Source organism: Thalassophryne amazonica, chromosome 10 (genome assembly GCF_902500255.1).
Source record: "Thalassophryne amazonica chromosome 10, fThaAma1.1, whole genome shotgun sequence".
NCBI classification, from domain to species: domain Eukaryota; kingdom Metazoa; phylum Chordata; class Actinopteri; order Batrachoidiformes; family Batrachoididae; genus Thalassophryne; species Thalassophryne amazonica.
Window position 1 is genome coordinate 22945990 of NC_047112.1, and position 18966 is coordinate 22964955.

Here is an 18966-nt window from a genome sequence, read left to right on the forward strand (position 1 = left end):
AAAAACATGCTCCACGAATATCAAGAATATCACGCATCAACACGCACTATTAAGAAACATATTCAGATGCGTTAAGTCACGTTAAGAATGTCAGGAATGTGTCACAAATGACAGAAAAATGACATTCGTAACACGTCTTGCTTATGTGTAAATGCACCTGTAGGTTGAAAAGCTTTTTTATCCCATGGGAACTCTCCCTACCCACCCAAGCAGCTCAAGAAAAAGGTATATATAATATAATAAATAATAAGACATAAGAAGGATAAGACATCACAGGAGAAGATTGTACTTGTAGTATAGGTAATTTAGTGTGTAGACTAGTAGTAAAATTAAATATAGTTAGTAGGCTAAGCTATAAATCTGGTATTTTATTATAGAAGCAGAAGCTATGAGTGTACTGCTATCTATCTAAAGTAACTCTGTTAGCATACTATAGGAAAATAAAAAGTATAATCATTATGCTATCAAATGGAAACCTAAGAACTCAGGTACTATATGTTGATATGTTTAAAGGAACACATAAACTGATGAATCATTAAAAATCTGTACCGTGTAAAATAAAATTGTAAATAGCGAAAATAAGCTAGTTATAGTAGAAGAGCTAAATTAGCCGTTAATAAGCCAACCGTACCCAGCAAGCTAACAGACCAGAAACAGTACTAAAAGATTTTCATTTTTGTCTTTGGACTTCAGGACACAAGGTTGGAGAGAATCCTGAGTGGAAGCGTTATACACCGCTTCGGTTGATAGTTGCCAACAGCACTGCTAGACTAAAAATTTCTGGGGAGAACCATGGGTGGAGATAATTAAACTATCTCCCTGCACTTACTGTTTTCATTTTCTAGTTCATAAATTCCAAATTAAATGGACAATCCATGTTTTAAAACACAAACTGGCATTCCCAAATCTGAGCTTTCAGCCCCATATTAAAAAAAAAAATCTGAACATGAATATATTATGTGAGATATGTGTTGTTATAAAAGAAAACAAAAAATGAACTTTAGCTCTGAGATTCTTTGAGTGATTTAATATTTACAGAAAAGGAGGACAGATTAAAAAAAGGTGTATGTGATAAAAGGATGAGGTGAGTGGAGAGTGGTGTTGACGTGGAATATGGTGGGAGTCTTACATTGTCACACACTTGTTAGTACCACATTGTGAGTTAAGTCTGTATCTTTGGGAAGAACACAGTGTGTTTTATGAGCACACACAGGGCTGGATGCCAAGGTAAATGTGCCCACTTCTTTGTTACAAACACTTCACACATGCATATATATATATATATATATATATATATATATATACACACACACACACACACACATATTTTCACAAGTGTAACTTCAGGAGTTTGTATGCTAACACAAAGTACCAAGTAAGACAACTGAAAGATTTCAGAGATTTCATGCAAAAGTTAAAAAAAAAAATTTGACATTAGACAATACATTCATTAAAATATGGAAAAGGCACCTTTGCCATTTTTGAAGTTGGGTTACATTGGCTACATTTTTAGTGCAAAGCTAAATGATGCACACATATGCGCTTTGCCTTTTGGGGCCCAAAAATGTGCTTCCTGCCATTATATGTGTTTCAGTGGTGGCCATCACTCAACATAATTACATATACTTTCCTATTGATTTGACATATAAATGTTCATCAACATACACAATACACTGAGATATTGGTCATTTTGGAGGTTTTGCCCAGTTCTGTATATGTTATTGACATACACTTTGTGTTACTTGAAACCATTTTCCAAACAATATAACTGACACTGTGGAATTTAACCACATTTAAAAAAAAAAATGTAGGCTTCATTTTCTGGGTACCACTGGGTTTGGTTTCATCTGGTCGATTATTAACATCCACTTTCTGATGCTTAAAACAGTCTTGGTATCCTTTATTATCACATTAAACTCCTGTGTATAGTACTACTTGTGCAAGCAACAGAGGATAGATGAATTAAGAGATGGTAATTGGTTTTTCGCACTGCATGCGGTATTTGCATATTTTGACGCCTCCCTTCGCATTGGATGCATCGCATTGGGTGCGGTAAGGGGGGGCAGAGATTTCTACATCACTCTTTGGCTTTTCGAGGGCTCAGACAACTGTGACAGTCGCCATCATGGATTCACAGGAAAAAGTGAAACAGTATGCCAGTCATAACCACAAAAACAAACACAGAGGAACAAGTCACCCATCAGCCTGCTGGGAGAAGTTTTTTCAGCAACTGTTTGGAGTGATGCAGAGCCGATGGAGAACTAATCAGACTTTTGCACCGATCAGACTGTGACACCGGGTAGAATAACACACAGCAGCCGCTGTTCAGGCCACGAGCAGTCCCAATCAATCCAAAATTCATCACTTTTAGATATATACAAACACTCGGTTTGAACAATGGAGTTTCTGCATATTTGTCTGAGATGAGAGTAATTAAAAATAAAACTTGATGTAGTGCACTGCTGAAGTTTTATGATTGGCTAATGTTAGCTTAGCCTTTTAGCCTTTAGCTGCAGAATCACTCAGTCAAGCTGAGTGAACATTTTAATTTGTAAATTGTTCATCCATCCATCCATCCATTTTCTTCCGCTTTATCCGGAGTCGGGTCGCGGGGCAGCAGCTCAGGCAAAGCCGCCCAGACCTCCCGATCCACACACACCTCCCCCAGCTCCTCCGGGGGAACCCCAAGGCGTTCCCAAGCCAGCCGAGACAGTTTTTTAATTGTTACTGCTGTGACTACAAGAAATGTCTCAATTTTAAATAGCTTAGATTTTTTTTTCAACTGTTTTGTGTTTCTTTATATTTTAAGAAATATATTTCTTCACTTGTCCCACATCAGGAACATTTCAACATTTGCTGTGCAGAGAACCTTGTAAATGCACATCAGAACGTCCAGCAATGGAGCTGAACACCAAAACCTTAACTCCAAATGGAAAAAGAGAACATCTCTGCTCTTCAAATTGTGAGGAAAGTGTCTTCAAACTCCGCCTAGATTGAAGCTGCAGAGGAGACCTTCATCTAGTTAAATGTCCTGAGGGTCCAGCTCACCTGTCACCTCTGAAAATTTACACCTGCTGCTATGCATCTAAAGCCTCCTTAAAGAGCAACTATTTTATTATTTGAAAAAGCTGTTTCCTTTTATATTTTGACATTAAATGAATGACTCAGTAAACATGTCCATGAAGTCAAAGTTCAGTTAAAAAAAAAAAAACAAACACTTGCACGGGTAGAAGAAGCCCCGCCCCTATTGTGCATAATTTCAAAACATTCACAATCACTAGAATAGTCAAATTCATATTTTAGTAATTACTCTGTCTTAATTCCAACATTAAAATGGATCACATAGTCAATGAGGACATAATTAAATGTTGAAATGACTAAATGTCACATTGAGAAATCTTAATTAACAGACACACTGCAGTCATTGTTACATCATTTCCTGTTGTGTTTATAATAAACATTTATATTTATTTAAGGTGTCTTTGTTGCCTGGTTCAAATGCAGATATGAATGAATGAATCTACCAGACTTAAAAATATACACATTACTTTTCATGCTATTTTATTTGTCTAAAAATAAATGTCCATGGTTCTTTATAATGTTAATCAAGAAATCATCTCATCTGAAACAACAACAGATAAGTTATTGTTTTAATTTACAGATGAACAAAGATTTCTGAAGAATCTTTTTTGTTTGTTTATTTTACCTAAAACTTTCAATTACAAGTTTTCTAAGAAAAGTTTTTTCTAACTGGCTCTTGCTTGCCTCTACAGGTGGTTGGCTCTCACTGCGGTATTGTATCACTTCCTGTTCCGGAGCACAGCAGTGTTTTTCTGTATCTGTTAGCTGTTTAATCTGCGCAGTTAGATTGATCTAGTTACCTAGATAACGATTTGTTTCACAGTGTAATCTTCACGTGCCTTAACTAAAGCACTCCCTCTGCTGAATCACCTCTAAATTATTTACACATTATTCACTTTGTGTGTTTTTAGGAATCCGCTAGCTTAGCGCAGCTACTAGCTCTTAGCCGGTTTAGCATGGCAGCTTCTCCTGTCTCTCCCGCACTTTTCTGCTCTGGGTGTGAAATGTTTAGTTATTCCTCGGCCTCCTTTAGCAGTAACGGTACTTGTAATAAGTGTAGCTTATTCGTAGCTTTGGAAGCCAGGCTGGGCGAATTGGATACTCGGCTCCGCACTGTGGAAAATTCTACAGCTAGCCAGGCCCCTGTAGTCGGTGCGGACCAAGGTAGCTTAGCCGCCATTAGTTTCCCTCTGGCAGATCCCGAGCAGCCGGGAAAGCAGGCCGACTGGGTGACTGTGAGGAGGAAGCGTAGCCCTAAACAGAAGCCCCGTGTACACCGCCAACCCGTTCACATTTCTAACCGTTTTTCCCCACTCGGCGACACACCCGCCGAGGATCAAACTCTGGTTATTGGCGACTCTGTTTTGAGAAATGTGAAGTTAGCGACACCAGCAACCATAGTCAATTGTCTTCCGGGGGCCAGAGCAGGCGACATTGAAGGAAATTTGAAACTGCTGGCTAAGGCTAAGCGTAAATTTGGTAAGATTGTAATTCACGTCAGCAGTAATGACACCCGGTTACGCCAATCGGAGGTCACTAAAATTAACATTGAATCGGTGTGTAACTTTGCAAAAACAATGTCGGACTCTGTAGTTTTCTCTGGGCCCCTCCCCAATCGGACCGGGAGTGACATGTTTAGCCGCATGTTCTCCTTGAATTGCTGGCTGTCTGAGTGGTGTCCAAAAAATGAGGTGGGCTTCATAGATAATTGGCAAAGCTTCTGGGTTAAACCTGGTCTTGTTAGGAGAGACGGCATCCATCCCACTTTGGATGGAGCAGCTCTCATTTCTAGAAATCTGGCCAATTTTCTTAAATCCTCCAAACTGTGACTATCCAGGGTTGGGACCAGGAAGCAGAGTTGTAGTCTTACACACCTCTCTGCAGCTTCTCTCCCCCTGCCATCCCCTCATTACCCCATCCCCGTAGAGACGGTGCCTGCTCCCAGACCACCAATAACCAGCAAAAATCTATTTAAGCATAAAATTCAAAAAGAAAAAATAATACAGCACCTTCAACTGCACCACAGACTAAAACAGTTAAATGTGGTCTATTAAACATTAGGTCTCTCTCTTCTAAGTCCCTGTTAGTAAATGATATAATAATTGATCAACATATTGATTTATTCTGCCTTACAGAAACCTGGTTACAGCAGGATGAATATGTTAGTTTAAATGAGTCAACACCCCCGAGTCACACTAACTGCCAGAACGCTCGTAGCACGGGCCGAGGCGGAGGATTAGCAGCAATCTTCCATTCCAGCTTATTAATTAATCAAAAACCCAGACAGAGCTTTAATTCATTTGAAAGCTTGACTCTTAGTCTTGTCCATCCAAATTGGAAGTCCCAAAAACCAGTTTTATTTGTTGTTATCTATCGTCCTCCTGGTCGTTACTGTGAGTTTCTCTGTGAATTTTCAGAACTTTTGTCTGACTTAGTGCTTAGCTTAGATAAGATAATTATAGTGGGCGATTTTAACATCCACACAGATGCTGAGAATGACAGCCTCAACACTGCATTTAATCTATTATTAGACTCAGTTGGCTTTGCTCAAAATGTAAATGAGTCCACCCACCACTTGAATCATATCTTAGATCTTGTTCTGACTTATGGTATGGAAATTGAAGACTTAACAGTATTCCCTGAAAACTCCCTTCTGTCTGATCATTTCTTAATAACATTTACATTTACTCTGATGGACTACCCAGCAGTGGGGAATAAGTTTCATTACACTAGAAGTCTTTCAGAAAGTGCTGTAACTAGGTTTAAGGATATGATTCCTTCTTTATGTTCTCTAATGCCATATACCAACACAGTGCAGAGTAGCTACCTAAACTCTGTAAGTGAGATAGAGTATCTCGTCAGTAGTTTTACATCCTCATTGAAGACAACTTTGGATGCTGTAGCTCCTCTGAAAAAGAGAGCTTTAAATCAGAAGTGCGTGACTCCATGGTTTAACTCACAAACTCGCAGCTTAAAGCAGATAACCCGTAAGTTGGAGAGGAAATGGCGTCTCACTAATTTAGAAGATCTTCACTTAGCCTGGAAAAAGAGTTTGTTGCTCTATAAAAAAGCCCTCCGTAAAGCTAGGACATCTTACTACTCATCACTAATTGAAGAAAATAAGAACAACCCCAGGTTTCTTTTCAGCACTGTAGCCAGGCTGACAAAGAGTCAGAGCTCTATTGAGCCGAGTATTCCTTTAACTTTAACTAGTAATGACTTCATGACTTTCTTTGCTAATAAAATTTTAACTATTAGAGAAACAATTACTCATAACCATCCCAAAGACGTATCATTATCTTTGGCTGCTTTCAGTGATGCCGGTATTTGGTTAGACTCTTTCTCTCCGATTGTTCTGTCTGAGTTATTTTCATTAGTTACTTCATCCAAACCATCAACATATCTATTAGACCCCATTCCTACCAGGCTGCTCAAGGAAGCCCTACCATTATTTAATGCTTCGATCTTAAATATGATCAATCTATCTTTATTAGTTGGCTATGTACCACAGGCTTTTAAGGTGGCAGTAATTAAACCATTACTTAAAAAGCCATCACTTGACCCAGCTATCTTAGCTAATTATAGGCCAATCTCCAGCCTTCCTTTTCTCTCAAAAATTCTTGAAAGGGTAGTTGTAAAACAGCTAACTGATCATCTGCAGAGGAATGGTCTATTTGAAGAGTTTCAGTCAGGTTTTAGAATTGATCATAGTACAGAAACAGCATTAGTGAAGGTTACAAATGATCTTCTTATGGCCTCAGACAGTGGACTCATCTCTGTGCTTGTTCTGTTAGACCTCAGTGCTGCTTTTGATACTGTTGACCATAAAATTTTATTACAGAGATTAGAGCATGCCATAGGTATTAAAGGCACTGCGCTGCGGTGGTTTGAATCATATTTATCTAATAGATTACAATTTGTTCACGTAAATGGGAATCTTCTTCACAGACTAAGGTTAATTATGGAGTTCCACAAGGTTCTGTGCTAGGACCAATTTTATTCACTTTATACATGCTTCCCTTAGGCAGTATTATTAGACGGCATTGCTTAAATTTTCATTGTTACGCAGATGATACCCAGCTTTATCTATCCATGAAGCCAGAGGACACACACCAATTAGCTAAACTGCAGGATTGTCTTACACACATAAGGACATGGATGACCTCTAATTTCCTGCTTTTAAACTCAGATAAAACTGAAGTTATTGTACTTGGCCCCACAAATCTTAGAAACATGGTGTCTAACCAGATCCTTACTCTGGATGGCATTACCCTGACCTCTAGTAATACTGTGAGAAATCTTGGAGTCATTTTTGATCAGGATATGTCATTCAAAGCGCATATTAAACAAATATGTAAGACTGCTTTTTTGCATTTACGCAATATCTCTAAAATTAGAAAGGTCTTGTCTCAGAGTGATGCTGAAAAACTAATTCATGCATTTATTTCCTCTAGGCTGGACTATTGTAATTCATTATTATCAGGTTGTCCTAAAAGTTCCCTGAAAAGCCTTCAGTTAATTCAAAATGCTGCAGCTAGAGTACTGACGGGGACTAGAAGGAGAGAGCATATCTCACCCATATTGGCCTCTCTTCATTGACTTCCTGTTAATTCTAGAATAGAATTTAAAATTCTTCTTCTTACTTATAAGGTTTTGAATAATCAGGTCCCATCTTATCTTAGGGACCTCATAGTACCATATCACCCCAATAGAGCACTTCGCTCTCAGACTGCAGGCTTACTTGTAGTTCCTAGGAACTGTAAGAGTAGAATGGGAGGCAGAGCCTTCAGCTTTCAGGCTCCTCTCCTCTGGAACCAGCTCCCAATTTGGATCAGGGAGACAGACACCCTCTCTACTTTTAAGATTAGGCTTAAAACTTTCCTTTTTGCTAAAGCTTATAGTTAGGGCTGGATCAGGTGACCCTGAACCATCCCTTAGTTATGCTGCTATAGACTTAGACTGCTGGGGGGTTCCCATGATGCACTGAGTGTCTTTCTCTTTTTGCTCTGTACGCACCACTCTGCATTTAATCATTAGTGATTGATCTATGCTCCCCTCCACAGCATGTCTTTTTCCTGGTTCTCTCCCTCAGCCCCAACCAGTCCCAGCAGAAGACTGCCCCTCCCTGAGCCTGGTTCTGCTGGAGGTTTCTTCCAGTTAAAAGGGAGTTTTTTTCTTCCCACTGTCGCCAAGTGCTTGCTCACAGGGGGTCGTTTTGACCATTGGGGTTTTTACGTAATTATTGTATGGCCTTGCCTTACAATATAATTCGCCTTGGGGCAACTGTTTGTTGTGATTTGGCGCTATATAAATAAAATTGATTGAATTGATTGATTGATTGATTGATTAACTTCAAATTGTACAGTAATCAGAAATTAATCTAGAGGTAAAAATCTATATATTAGTAAGGATTTTCTTCAGAAAACTGTATAAATTAACAGTTCTGTGACACATTTCTGCACTGTGTCCTCTTTCGTGTTTTGGCCTGATGGTTTGTTTCTGTTGGATACGTGAAGCTATGTCACAGCGCACAGAGTCCGAAATTGGATTGGGTTGAACTTTGACCACAGCAGCCTGACAACAAGTAGCAATGCGCGCTCCCGGTGGAGCGTCGCACTAGCTCGGTTTTTGATGTGTCAAAAACGTGATGCTTCTCATTGAAAATAATGGGTTTTAGAGCGATCCAGGATCTGTTTAACACCCTGAATGTGTGCAGTGTGTCTTAAGAGAGAAAGTAGCTTGAAATAGAATATAAAAGGAAACAGTTTGCTGCATACTGTAAGATGGTTTTTGGAAGGGCTCTGGTTTGTGCTTCAACTCACTTACATACATACATACATACAGTAGTGTTCAGAATAATAGTAATGCTATGTGACTAAAAAGATTAATCCAGGTTTTGAGTATATTTCTTATTGTTACATGGGAAACAAGGTACCAGTAGATTCAGTAGATTCTCACAAATCCAACAAGACCAAGCATTCATGATATGCACCCTCTTAAGGCTATAAAATTGGGCTATTAGTAAAAAAGTAGAAAAGGGGGTGTTCACAATAATAGTAGTGTGGCATTCAGTCAGGGAGTTTGTCAGTTTTGTGGAACAAACAGGTGTGAATCAGGTGTCCCCTATTTAAGGCTGAAGCCAGCACCTGTTGAACATGCATTTCTCTTTGAAAGTCTGAGGAAAATGGGACGTTCAAGACATTGTTCAGAAGAACAGCGTAGTTTGATTAAAAAGTTGATTGGAGAGGAGAAAACTTATACGCAGGTGCAAAAAATTATAGGCTGTTCGTCTACAATGATCTCCAATGCTTTAAAATGGAAAAAAAAAAAAACCAGAGACGCATGGAAGAAAACGGAAAACAACCATCAAAATGGATAGAAAAATAACCAGAATGGCAAAGGTGCACCCATTGATCAGCTCCAGGATGATCAAAGACAGTCTGGAGTTACCTGTAAGTGCTGTGACAGTTAGAAGACACCTGTGTGAAGCTAATTTATTTGCAAGAGTCCCCCGCAAAGTCCCTCTGTTAAATAAAAGACATGTGCAGAAGAGGTTACAATTTGCCTAAGAACACATCAACTGGCCTAAAGAGAAATGGAGGAATATTTTGTGGACTGATGAGAGTAAAATTGTTCTTTTTGGGTCCAAGGGCCGCAGACAGTTTGTGAGACGACCCCCAAACTCTGAATTCAAGCCACAGTTCACAGTGAAGACAGTGAAGCATGGTGGTGCAAGCATCATGATATGGGCATGTTTCTCCTACTATGGTGTTGGGCCTATATATCACATACCAGGTATCATAGATCAGTTTGGATATGTTAGAATACTTGAAGAGGTCATGTTGCCTTATGCTGAAGAGGACATGCCCTTGAAATGGGTGTTTCAACAAGACAATGACCCCAAGAACACTAGTAAACAAGCAAAATCTTGGTTCCAAACCAATAAAATTAATGGCTCGCAGATGTGAAGAAATTATGAAAAACTGTGGTTATACAACTAAATACTAGTTTAGTGATTCACAGGATTGCTAAAAAAGCAGTTTGAACATAATAGTTTTGAGTTTGTAGCATCAATAACAGATGCTACTATTATTGTGAACACCCCCTTTTCTACTTTTTTTTACTAATAGTCCAATTTCATAGCCTTAAGAGTGTGCATATCATGAATGCTTGATCTTGTTGGATTTGTGAGAATCTACTGAATCTACTGGTACCTTGTTTCCCATGTAACAATAAGAAATATACTCAAAACCTGGATTGATCTTTTTAGTCACATAGCACTACTATTATTCTGAACACTACTGTATTAGAGCAATACTATGTAGATTTTGCTTTTGGGGTCCCCCTACAGGTGTGAACCATAATTCTCCTCTTTGGCCAGATCACAAATACAGGTAACAGTTGAGATGCCCCAGGGGTGTGCATGCATTTGTTGACAAGATGACAGAAAAGGAATCACCAAACTCAATTTGTCAGTGTACAAACTGATCAAATGTGAAACTAATTAATCAAATTATGAAAACAAATGGTGTCTTGTGTGCACACAGTATCTTCATTATATAATTTTTTTCCCCTCTTGATTACGATGGAGCTCTGCATGGACCACAGCCTGCTGCACAGTTCCCGTCCTCCTCCTTCCCTGTTATTCTGCTGTTAGTCTTCTTCTGCACTGTGTTTCTGCTTTACACTGATGCGTTTATGATATGGCAGTATTGAATCATATCATTGTGTTGTGTATTGCCAGTTTGCTGATATCAGAGTGAGATATGTAGCAATTCTGCGAACATCATCTGGAATTACTCACCAGCTAAACTTCTAGAGAAATGGGATTACCTGATTTATGATTATGAACTAGTGAGTCAGCAAGTTCACGAACAGCCTAACCTCAAGCAAGTGCAATAGCGCAAGACAGCAAGGAAGCAAAAGTTATGACTCCCTAGTCCAGTAGCAGCAAGACCAGGTTAGTTTGTATTATCCTTTAACTTCTTTTAGCTCTCAGCGATGAGCAAAAGCCTGTACTCATTCTCATCTAGATTCTTGCTATGGTGCACTCTTTTCCTCTCCTTGTTTTCCTGTGACAATGCCCTCTGTGGTTTCTTCACTGTCTCTGCCATGATGTTCCAACTGAAAATACCAGACGAGCCTCTTTTTATAGCTAGTTTCTGGCTCAACTCCCCTGGACAAGTAAAGCAATTTGCACAGGTCGCAGTTATCGCGAGAATTGTTCCTGCATTGTACATTGTGCAGTATCATTACCATCAAACCTATAGTCTCACTGGTCTCAAAATGTAAAAACAAAAAGGAATTATATAATATTTGAATTTATTGTCAGCAGACATTAGATGATTAAATGATGTTGCTCATTGCAGTGCTTTGAGTTATGTTTGTGGGACATAGTAGGTGTTTGGAAGTAGTTGTAAATTTATATTTGTGTTTGGCTCCATTTTTAACTCAGTAATTTTACTAGTCATTCACACTGACATTTGTCTTATTTCTGTGTGTGTGTGTGTGTGTGTGTGTGTGTGTGTGTGTGTGTGGTGTGTGTGTGTGTGTGTGTGTGTGGTGTGTGTGTGTGTGTGTGTGTGGGTGTGTGTGTGTGTGTGTGTGTGTGTGTGTGTGTGTGTTCCTGTCTAACTTATGATTATTATTATTAGTAGTAGTTTTCTTAGTAGTAGCAATAATAATAAATATTTATATTAGGCTTTCCCAGGAATCAACACACTAACCAAAATAAACTTCAAGTAAACACCAATAATAACACTGCACTACAACACTGCACATTTTGTGACAGGTGTGAATTATACCCTGGAAAATGCAGTACAGTGGTCCCTCGCTATAACGCGGTTCACCTTTCGCGGCCTCGCAGTTTCGCGGATTTTTTTTAGTGCAATTTTGCATGCTTTTTTTTAACAGCGCGGTCGGCATCACCGCGATTGCTGTCACTGCCTCCGATGTGCTTTCTGCAGGCTCGGTAAACGCAGCAGCGGGCCACTCACACCACCCTCCTGTCTGCTGTGCGGAGCTGCGCCAAATCTGGCAACAGGTCCAGAGACTACGCTCGCTGTTTTGATGCGGATGTTGACCGCAGCCGCAGAGCTCCATGGCCACCGAGAGAGGACTTGGATTCTTTGCGGGTCCCGCATCCGTACCTCCGGAGGCAGTGAGCGAAGGGAGATTTCTGTGTGTGTCTGTTTATAATATTCCCGCCCAGAAGAAAAAAGAGTGTTTACACAGGAGAGAAAAGTAAGAAAATGTTAATGCTTGTTTGAGAAAAGTGTACAACCCCTGGCAAAAATTATGGAATCACCGGCCTCTGAGGATGTTCATTCAGTTGTTTAATTTTGTAGAAAAAAGTAGTTGTTTATTTTTGTAAAAAAAAAAAGATCACAGACATGACACAAAACTAAAGTCATTTCAAATGACAACTTTCTGGCTTTAAGAAACACTAAGAAATCAGGAAAAAAAATTGTGGCAGTCAGTAACGGTTACTTTTTTAGACCAAGCAGAGGGAAAAAAATATGGAATCACTCAATTCTGAGGAATAAATTATGGAATCATGAAAAACAAAAGAACGCTCCAACACATCACTAGTATTTTGTTGCACCACCTCTGGCTTTTATAACAGCTTGCAGTCTCTGAGGCATGGACTTAATGAGTGACAAAAAGTACTTTTCATCAATCTGGCTCCAACTTTCTCTGATTGCTGTTGCCAGATCAGCTTTGCAGGTTGGAGCCTTGTTATGGACCATTTTCTTCAACTTCCACCAAAGATTTTCAATTGGATTAAGATCCGGACTATTTGCAGGCCATGACATTGACCCTATGTGTCTTTTTGCAAGGAATGTTTTCACAGTTTTTGCTCTATGGCAAGATGCATTATCATCTTGAAAAATGATTTCATCATCCCCAAACATCCTTTCAATTGATGGGATAAGAAAAGTGTCCAAAATATCAACGTAAACTTGTGCATTTATTGATGATGTAATGACAACCATCTCCCCAATGCCTTTACCTGACATGCAGCCCCATATCATCAATGACTGTGGTAATTTACATGTTCTCCTCAGGCAGTCATCTTTATAAATCTCGTTGGAACGGCACCAAACAAAGGTTCCAGCATCATCACCTTTCCCAATGCAGATTCGAGATTCATCACTGAATATGACTTTCATCCAGTCATCCACAGTCCACGATTGCTTTTCCTTAGCCCATTGTAACCTTGTTTTTTCTGTTTAGGTGTTAATGATGGCTTTCGTTTAGCTTTTCTGTATGTAAATCCCATTTCCTTTAGGCGGTTTCTTACAGTTCGGTCACAGACGTTGACTCCAGTTTCCTCCCATTCGTTCCTCATTTGTTTTGTTGTGCATTTTCGATTTTTGAGACATATTGTTTTAAGTTTTCTGTCTTGACGCTTTGATGTCTTCCTTGGTCTACCAGTATGTTTGCCTTTAACAACCTTCCCATGTTGTATTTGGTCCAGAGTTTAGACACAGCTGACTGTGAACAACCAACATCTTTTGCAACATTGCGTGATGATTTACCCTCTTTTAAGAGTTTGATAATCCTCTCCTTTGTTTCAACTGACATCTCTCGTGTTGGAGCCATGATTCATGTCAGTCCACTTGGTGCAACAGCTCTCCAAGGTGTGATCACTCCTTTTTAGATGCAGACTAACGAGCACATCTGATTTGATGCAGGTGTTAGTTTTGGGGATGAAAATTTACAGGGTGATTCCATAATTTATTCCTCAGAATTGAGTGAGTCCATATTTTTTTCCCTCTGTTTGGTCTAAAAAAGTAACCGTTACTGACTGCCACAATTTTTTTTTCCCTTGATTTCTTATAGTGTTTCTTAAAGCCAGAAAGTTGCCATTTGAAATGACTTTAGTTTTGTGTCATGTCTGTGATCTGCTTTTTTTCTACAAAATTAAACAACTGAATGAACATCCTCCGAGGCCGGTGATTCCATAATTATTGCCAGGGGTTGTATAAAGTGTGTAGTGAGGGGTTTTACAGCCTTAAAACATCTATAATAATTGCAAAAAATAGCGCTGACTATTTCGCGGATTTCGCTTATCGCGGGTTATTTTAGAACGTAACTCCCGCGATAAACGAGGGAGCACTGTACTTATATTTTTTTAAAGATGTTTTTTCCATCTTTTTGCTGCCCATTAAACTGTTAAATGCCTTGCATGTCATTTGTTCTAACAACCATGTACTCATCATGTACTTTCCCAAATAATATTTGACCTGTAGATATCGGTAGTTTCTGTTGAGCTGTTAAATGAAGATTCACGTCATGAAGCTTTTGTTGGAGCAATTGGCTGAGAGTCAAGGCTTGACACTTCAAGGAAGCTTTGGTTTTTTGTTTTTTTTTGTCTCGTGGAAATAAATGGCTTCTGATGGGAAAAAAAGTGACCTGGTCAAGTTTTTATTTAATTTATGTCTTTTTTGTTAAATTACTTTCTGCTGTGTGTCAAGATGGCTTTCAGTCTCTTTCATTCATCTTGCTCCTGACCATGTGCTCATGTTCATCTCCTTGTCTCCCTCTTATTCTTTTATTCTTTCCTCTTTCTCTCTATCCCAGGGCCTTTCTTCATCCGCCTGGAAGAGCCCATGAACAACATCACCACCTCTCTGGGCCACACTGCCGAGCTCTTATGCCGTGTGTCCGGCAACCCGCCACCTACTGTACGCTGGCTGAAGAACGATGCACCCGTGGTGCAGGAGCCACGACGTGTGTCCTACCGTTCCACACCGTACGGATCACGCCTCCGAATTCGCAACCTGGACACTACGGACACTGGCTACTTCCAGTGTGTGGCCACCAACACCCAGGGCACTGTCTCCACTACCGGTGTACTGTTTGTCAAATTTGGTAAGATAACCCAAATAACAAGCAAATGTTTAAAAACATACTGCAGAAGAGTATGACATTCCTTTGATGCTGCTTTGTATTCACATTTTCCTCACTCATTGCAGCAACCAGTTCTTCCTTATGTCTGGCAACTTGCAAAGGGAAAATGCAGGAGCATTCTTGTTTATCCTATAATAATAATAATAACAATAAAGCATTTCTTCTTTTCCAGATCCGCTCCCTACCCCTCTGCCAGGAAGGCCTTCAGCGTAAGTTCCTTTATTTGATGTTTGCCTTTATTGTGTTGTTGCCCATGTTTGAACTAAATCAAATGAGTGATGAGCACCATATGGAGAAGCATCATCTCAGAGGGCTGTCGCTTCAGAGAGGCTTGTCTGAAACCCTTGACCATTTAAGTCAAGGAAGGATTCTGCAGCTTAAATGCCCAAAGCAGCTGATAAGCTGCAACTCCAGCACCTGTTTGAAATACTGCACAGCTGGATTTGCATGACCTGGAAATCTGGAGAGACAAACCAGCAGAGGAGGGCAGAGGTTATGTGTTTGTACCTGTGTCGTGTTCTGGAAATGCCCTATGCTCACATCAAAACCGCTTTAAAATTGATTTTGCCGCACGTGCATTTTCAGTGTTGGCTCACATTATATCCAGACCCACCCTGTTTGTCTTTTATTACTGGACGTCTGAATGAACATTTGATATGAGCCTATCAGTTGTGTGCGCATGGAGCGTTCTGCTGTTTCAGTCTAACCATCAAAGTCACAATGGGTCATATTTTAGGAAGGAATGTCATGCATCAAAAGCACGTTCAACTTGTGCCATGTGGACTGGCTGGTGCAAACGAAGCCATAGGCAAATCACAAATTGGTACACTGCAGGTGATGCAAAATTCAAACAGTAAGACCATTAACTGTTCAGGACTTTAATAATTTGGATTAATTCGTGTTAAATCTATCCAGAAGGCATGCTGTATTGTTCGCATATTTAAAACACATTTCATTAATTTGATGTTGGCACACTGAGATAATTATTCAGTTTCATTGTTTAAATAAAATGATTGAAATTAAGACTGTAGTATTTGATGACACTTAAAATATTGTCTTGCCTTTTACCATTTCATCGTGAGTCCGCTGTTAGTGAGTGTGTGGCCAGTCCAACCACACTTCTGATTTCTTAACATGAACATCCATATCAAATTAAGGTGAACTGTAAAAATAAAAACATATTCTTGACTACCCAGATCACATTTTTGTTTGTCTGGCCTGCAGCCTTTGCTTTGTTTTGACTTCTTCCCATTGTTATGGAATAAAACTCTATGAACTTTCTCAGTTCTTTTGATTCTTGCAAGATGAAAGCATTTAGTTTGGATTTTTTCCCCGCAGTGACATTATGGTCCGGCTTGTTGCCATGTTCCATGGAGCGCTCTGAATAATAACTATTGGCACAAAGTGGACTCAAGACACTTAGTAACTCCACTCATTTTCTCTCTCACTCATACATACACACACACACACACAATGCAGGCGTGCACATACACACACTACGGTTGAGCTAGTGTGTGCTCTTTTTTTGGAACATCTGTTTCCACCAATCCTCTGTTTACATGTTTTTGATTTTTGCAACTTGTTTCATAGATGAGACAGTTGGCTCTGTAAAATTCTCTGGTGACTTATCAACACATAAAAAAAGCATGAAAGTTTCACAAGACAATGTGAAGATAATGGAAATAAACTAACAGAAAACCTGAATTTTCATTATGAGTCATGCTAGTTTGAGGTTTTTCTTGCACTGTGAGGGAATGCCAGCTACAACATTTTGGCCACATGGCACGTTTCCCTGAACGTGACCCAGCATGCAAGTCCCTCAGTGCTGAGTACTCCAGCAACTGGAGAAGGCCATGACGGATGCCCATGTTTTACCTGAATACATCTGGAGATAGGGATGAACCGGTGGTCTGGCTGGACAGTTCCACGGGGAGGTGGATGTGACTACACTCAGTATCAACTGATCTGACCTCATTTGTCACAACACCCATGAATGTGCTTTGATCTGATTCTAATATGTGATCTGATATGAATGGCTCATGAAAACACATTAATTCATTGTTGCAGGTACAAATTAATGAACAAGTAGTTATGAATGCTATATTCCGTATCCGCTAATAAATTCTCCTAAAATCATGCTGTAGCTTTAAAGAAAAAAACGTGCAGTTGTAGCTGCTGTTTTCTCTCTCTCTCTCTCTGTCCCTCTCAACTGCATTGTGTTTCTGTGGCGACTCCTCCCACTTGCTCCCCTTGGGCTACAAATGCGTGATCTCCAGCGTCAGAGGTGGACGCTCTGTCCAGTGGGCTAAAACCCGGGCGCTGGCCTGAGTTGCCAAAGTATCCTTGACTGTCTGGGGAGTGATGCCTATTGACTACCACATGCACAGTGACTCCTGCTGGCCTCCGTCACACTTTCACAATGTGCATTTACAATGAGTGTGTGTGTATCCTAGTGTGTTACATTTTTCAAATTTTTGCAAACCATCTTTATTTTAGCATGAAAGACCTCAAAAACCCTTCTACAGTATATTAAAAAAATCCTATTTTCAAAAGTTCTTTTAGTTGGAGTACAAAACCCACCATGGGGGAAATTCTAATGTTCTCATTGGGCAACAATCAAACATGAGACTTTTTGTGAACCTGCCTTGCATTGAAACACTTGGCATATGTTTATACAGATTAAAATTAGTATCATCTGGTTGTTAAGACATTTTCAGTACTTGGTAGATTATGTGAATAAAGGTGATCTAACATGCCAGATGTCTACCTCGCCCAGCGCACATATATGGATTTCTCCTTGTGCAGGTTAGATTTTCCTGCCAATTCTGAAAGGAAAGGTTTGCAGTGAAGTGAAGGCCCACATGGAATTTTGAGACTCATTACAGTCATTACAGAGTTCATTTCAGTGGACAGGGGCCTCCTTTGATGGCGGTGCAGTTGCGGTGGTGGTCGACTGATCGTCGCTGCTGCTCATCATTAGTTTCACTGCAAACGTATTAGCAGTAAAGTAAAGTGGCAGGCATCAAGAAGACAGGGTCACCTAATGATGACACATGATGACCCTTGTCTCCTGCTTACCTCATAACACAACTGTTCAGCAGTCGAAACGTGACTGGTTTTGGAAAGACATCTGGCGCAGAAGCTTGTTGGTTTAAGTGAAGCGTGTTCATTTGTCTCTCGCTACGTTTTGAGGCTTGCCAATCACCTTGTTGAACCTTAATATGACTGTTGCCCTGTTTGATTTCGATCACCCCCACATTGTGTTGTGACACCGGAGTAGGTGTGGTCATACATCCTCATGGTTGGCTTTTACCCTTTGGCCCAAACTATGTTTGATGGAGGTATGTTGGCGCTTTCTATCTGTCCTGTTAGATTACCTTTTGGAAAAGTATGACACTTGTTAAATCACTCATCTTTAAGCATGTTTGCATAAATGAAGACACAGCTGAATCTGAAAGTCACACTGCTCTTTTTTGATGTCCTTTTTTGCACACTGCAAAATTATTGACTGCAAATTGCAGAATTATGTTTCTGTAATATCTTAATCTTTGTGTTGACATGGTACAAAATAGTCATATTCACAGTAATACAACTGACTGAATGTAAAGCTTTTGAGTATCATGCTCCCACTTAAGGGAATAATTTACCAATGTCCAGTTCTGTTGAATGCTTTTGGGACATATGGGATATATCAGTTTTCTTCAATTTATTGTTATTATATGGTTTTCATAATTATTACATCTGCCAAGGATGTAATAAAATCATTAGTGTTTATTTGTCTGTCTGTTGGCAGGATTATGTCAAAACTACTGCACGGATTTTGACAAAATCTTCACCACAGATAGATATTAGGCCATGGAATTCTGCTCCATTAAATTCTGGAGGTAATCCGGATCCAGATTCTGGATCAAGACTTCACTTTATATAGGCTTTGAAGGATTACTTCAAAACTTTTTAATGGATTTTCAC

At 39.6% G+C, this 18966-nt stretch overlaps 1 protein-coding gene across 2 annotated transcripts in view; it reads left to right on the forward strand.

Moving 5' to 3' along the window:
• Positions 1-18966, forward strand: part of ror1 (receptor tyrosine kinase-like orphan receptor 1) — a 356306-nt gene that overhangs the window by 257747 nt on the left and 79593 nt on the right. For both annotated transcript variants that reach the window (XM_034179554.1, XM_034179555.1), the window contains 2 exons: positions 14668-14958; positions 15170-15206. In XM_034179554.1, coding sequence (XP_034035445.1) covers positions 14668-14958; positions 15170-15206 — 328 coding nt within the window. The remainder of the gene's footprint in view (positions 1-14667; positions 14959-15169; positions 15207-18966) is intronic.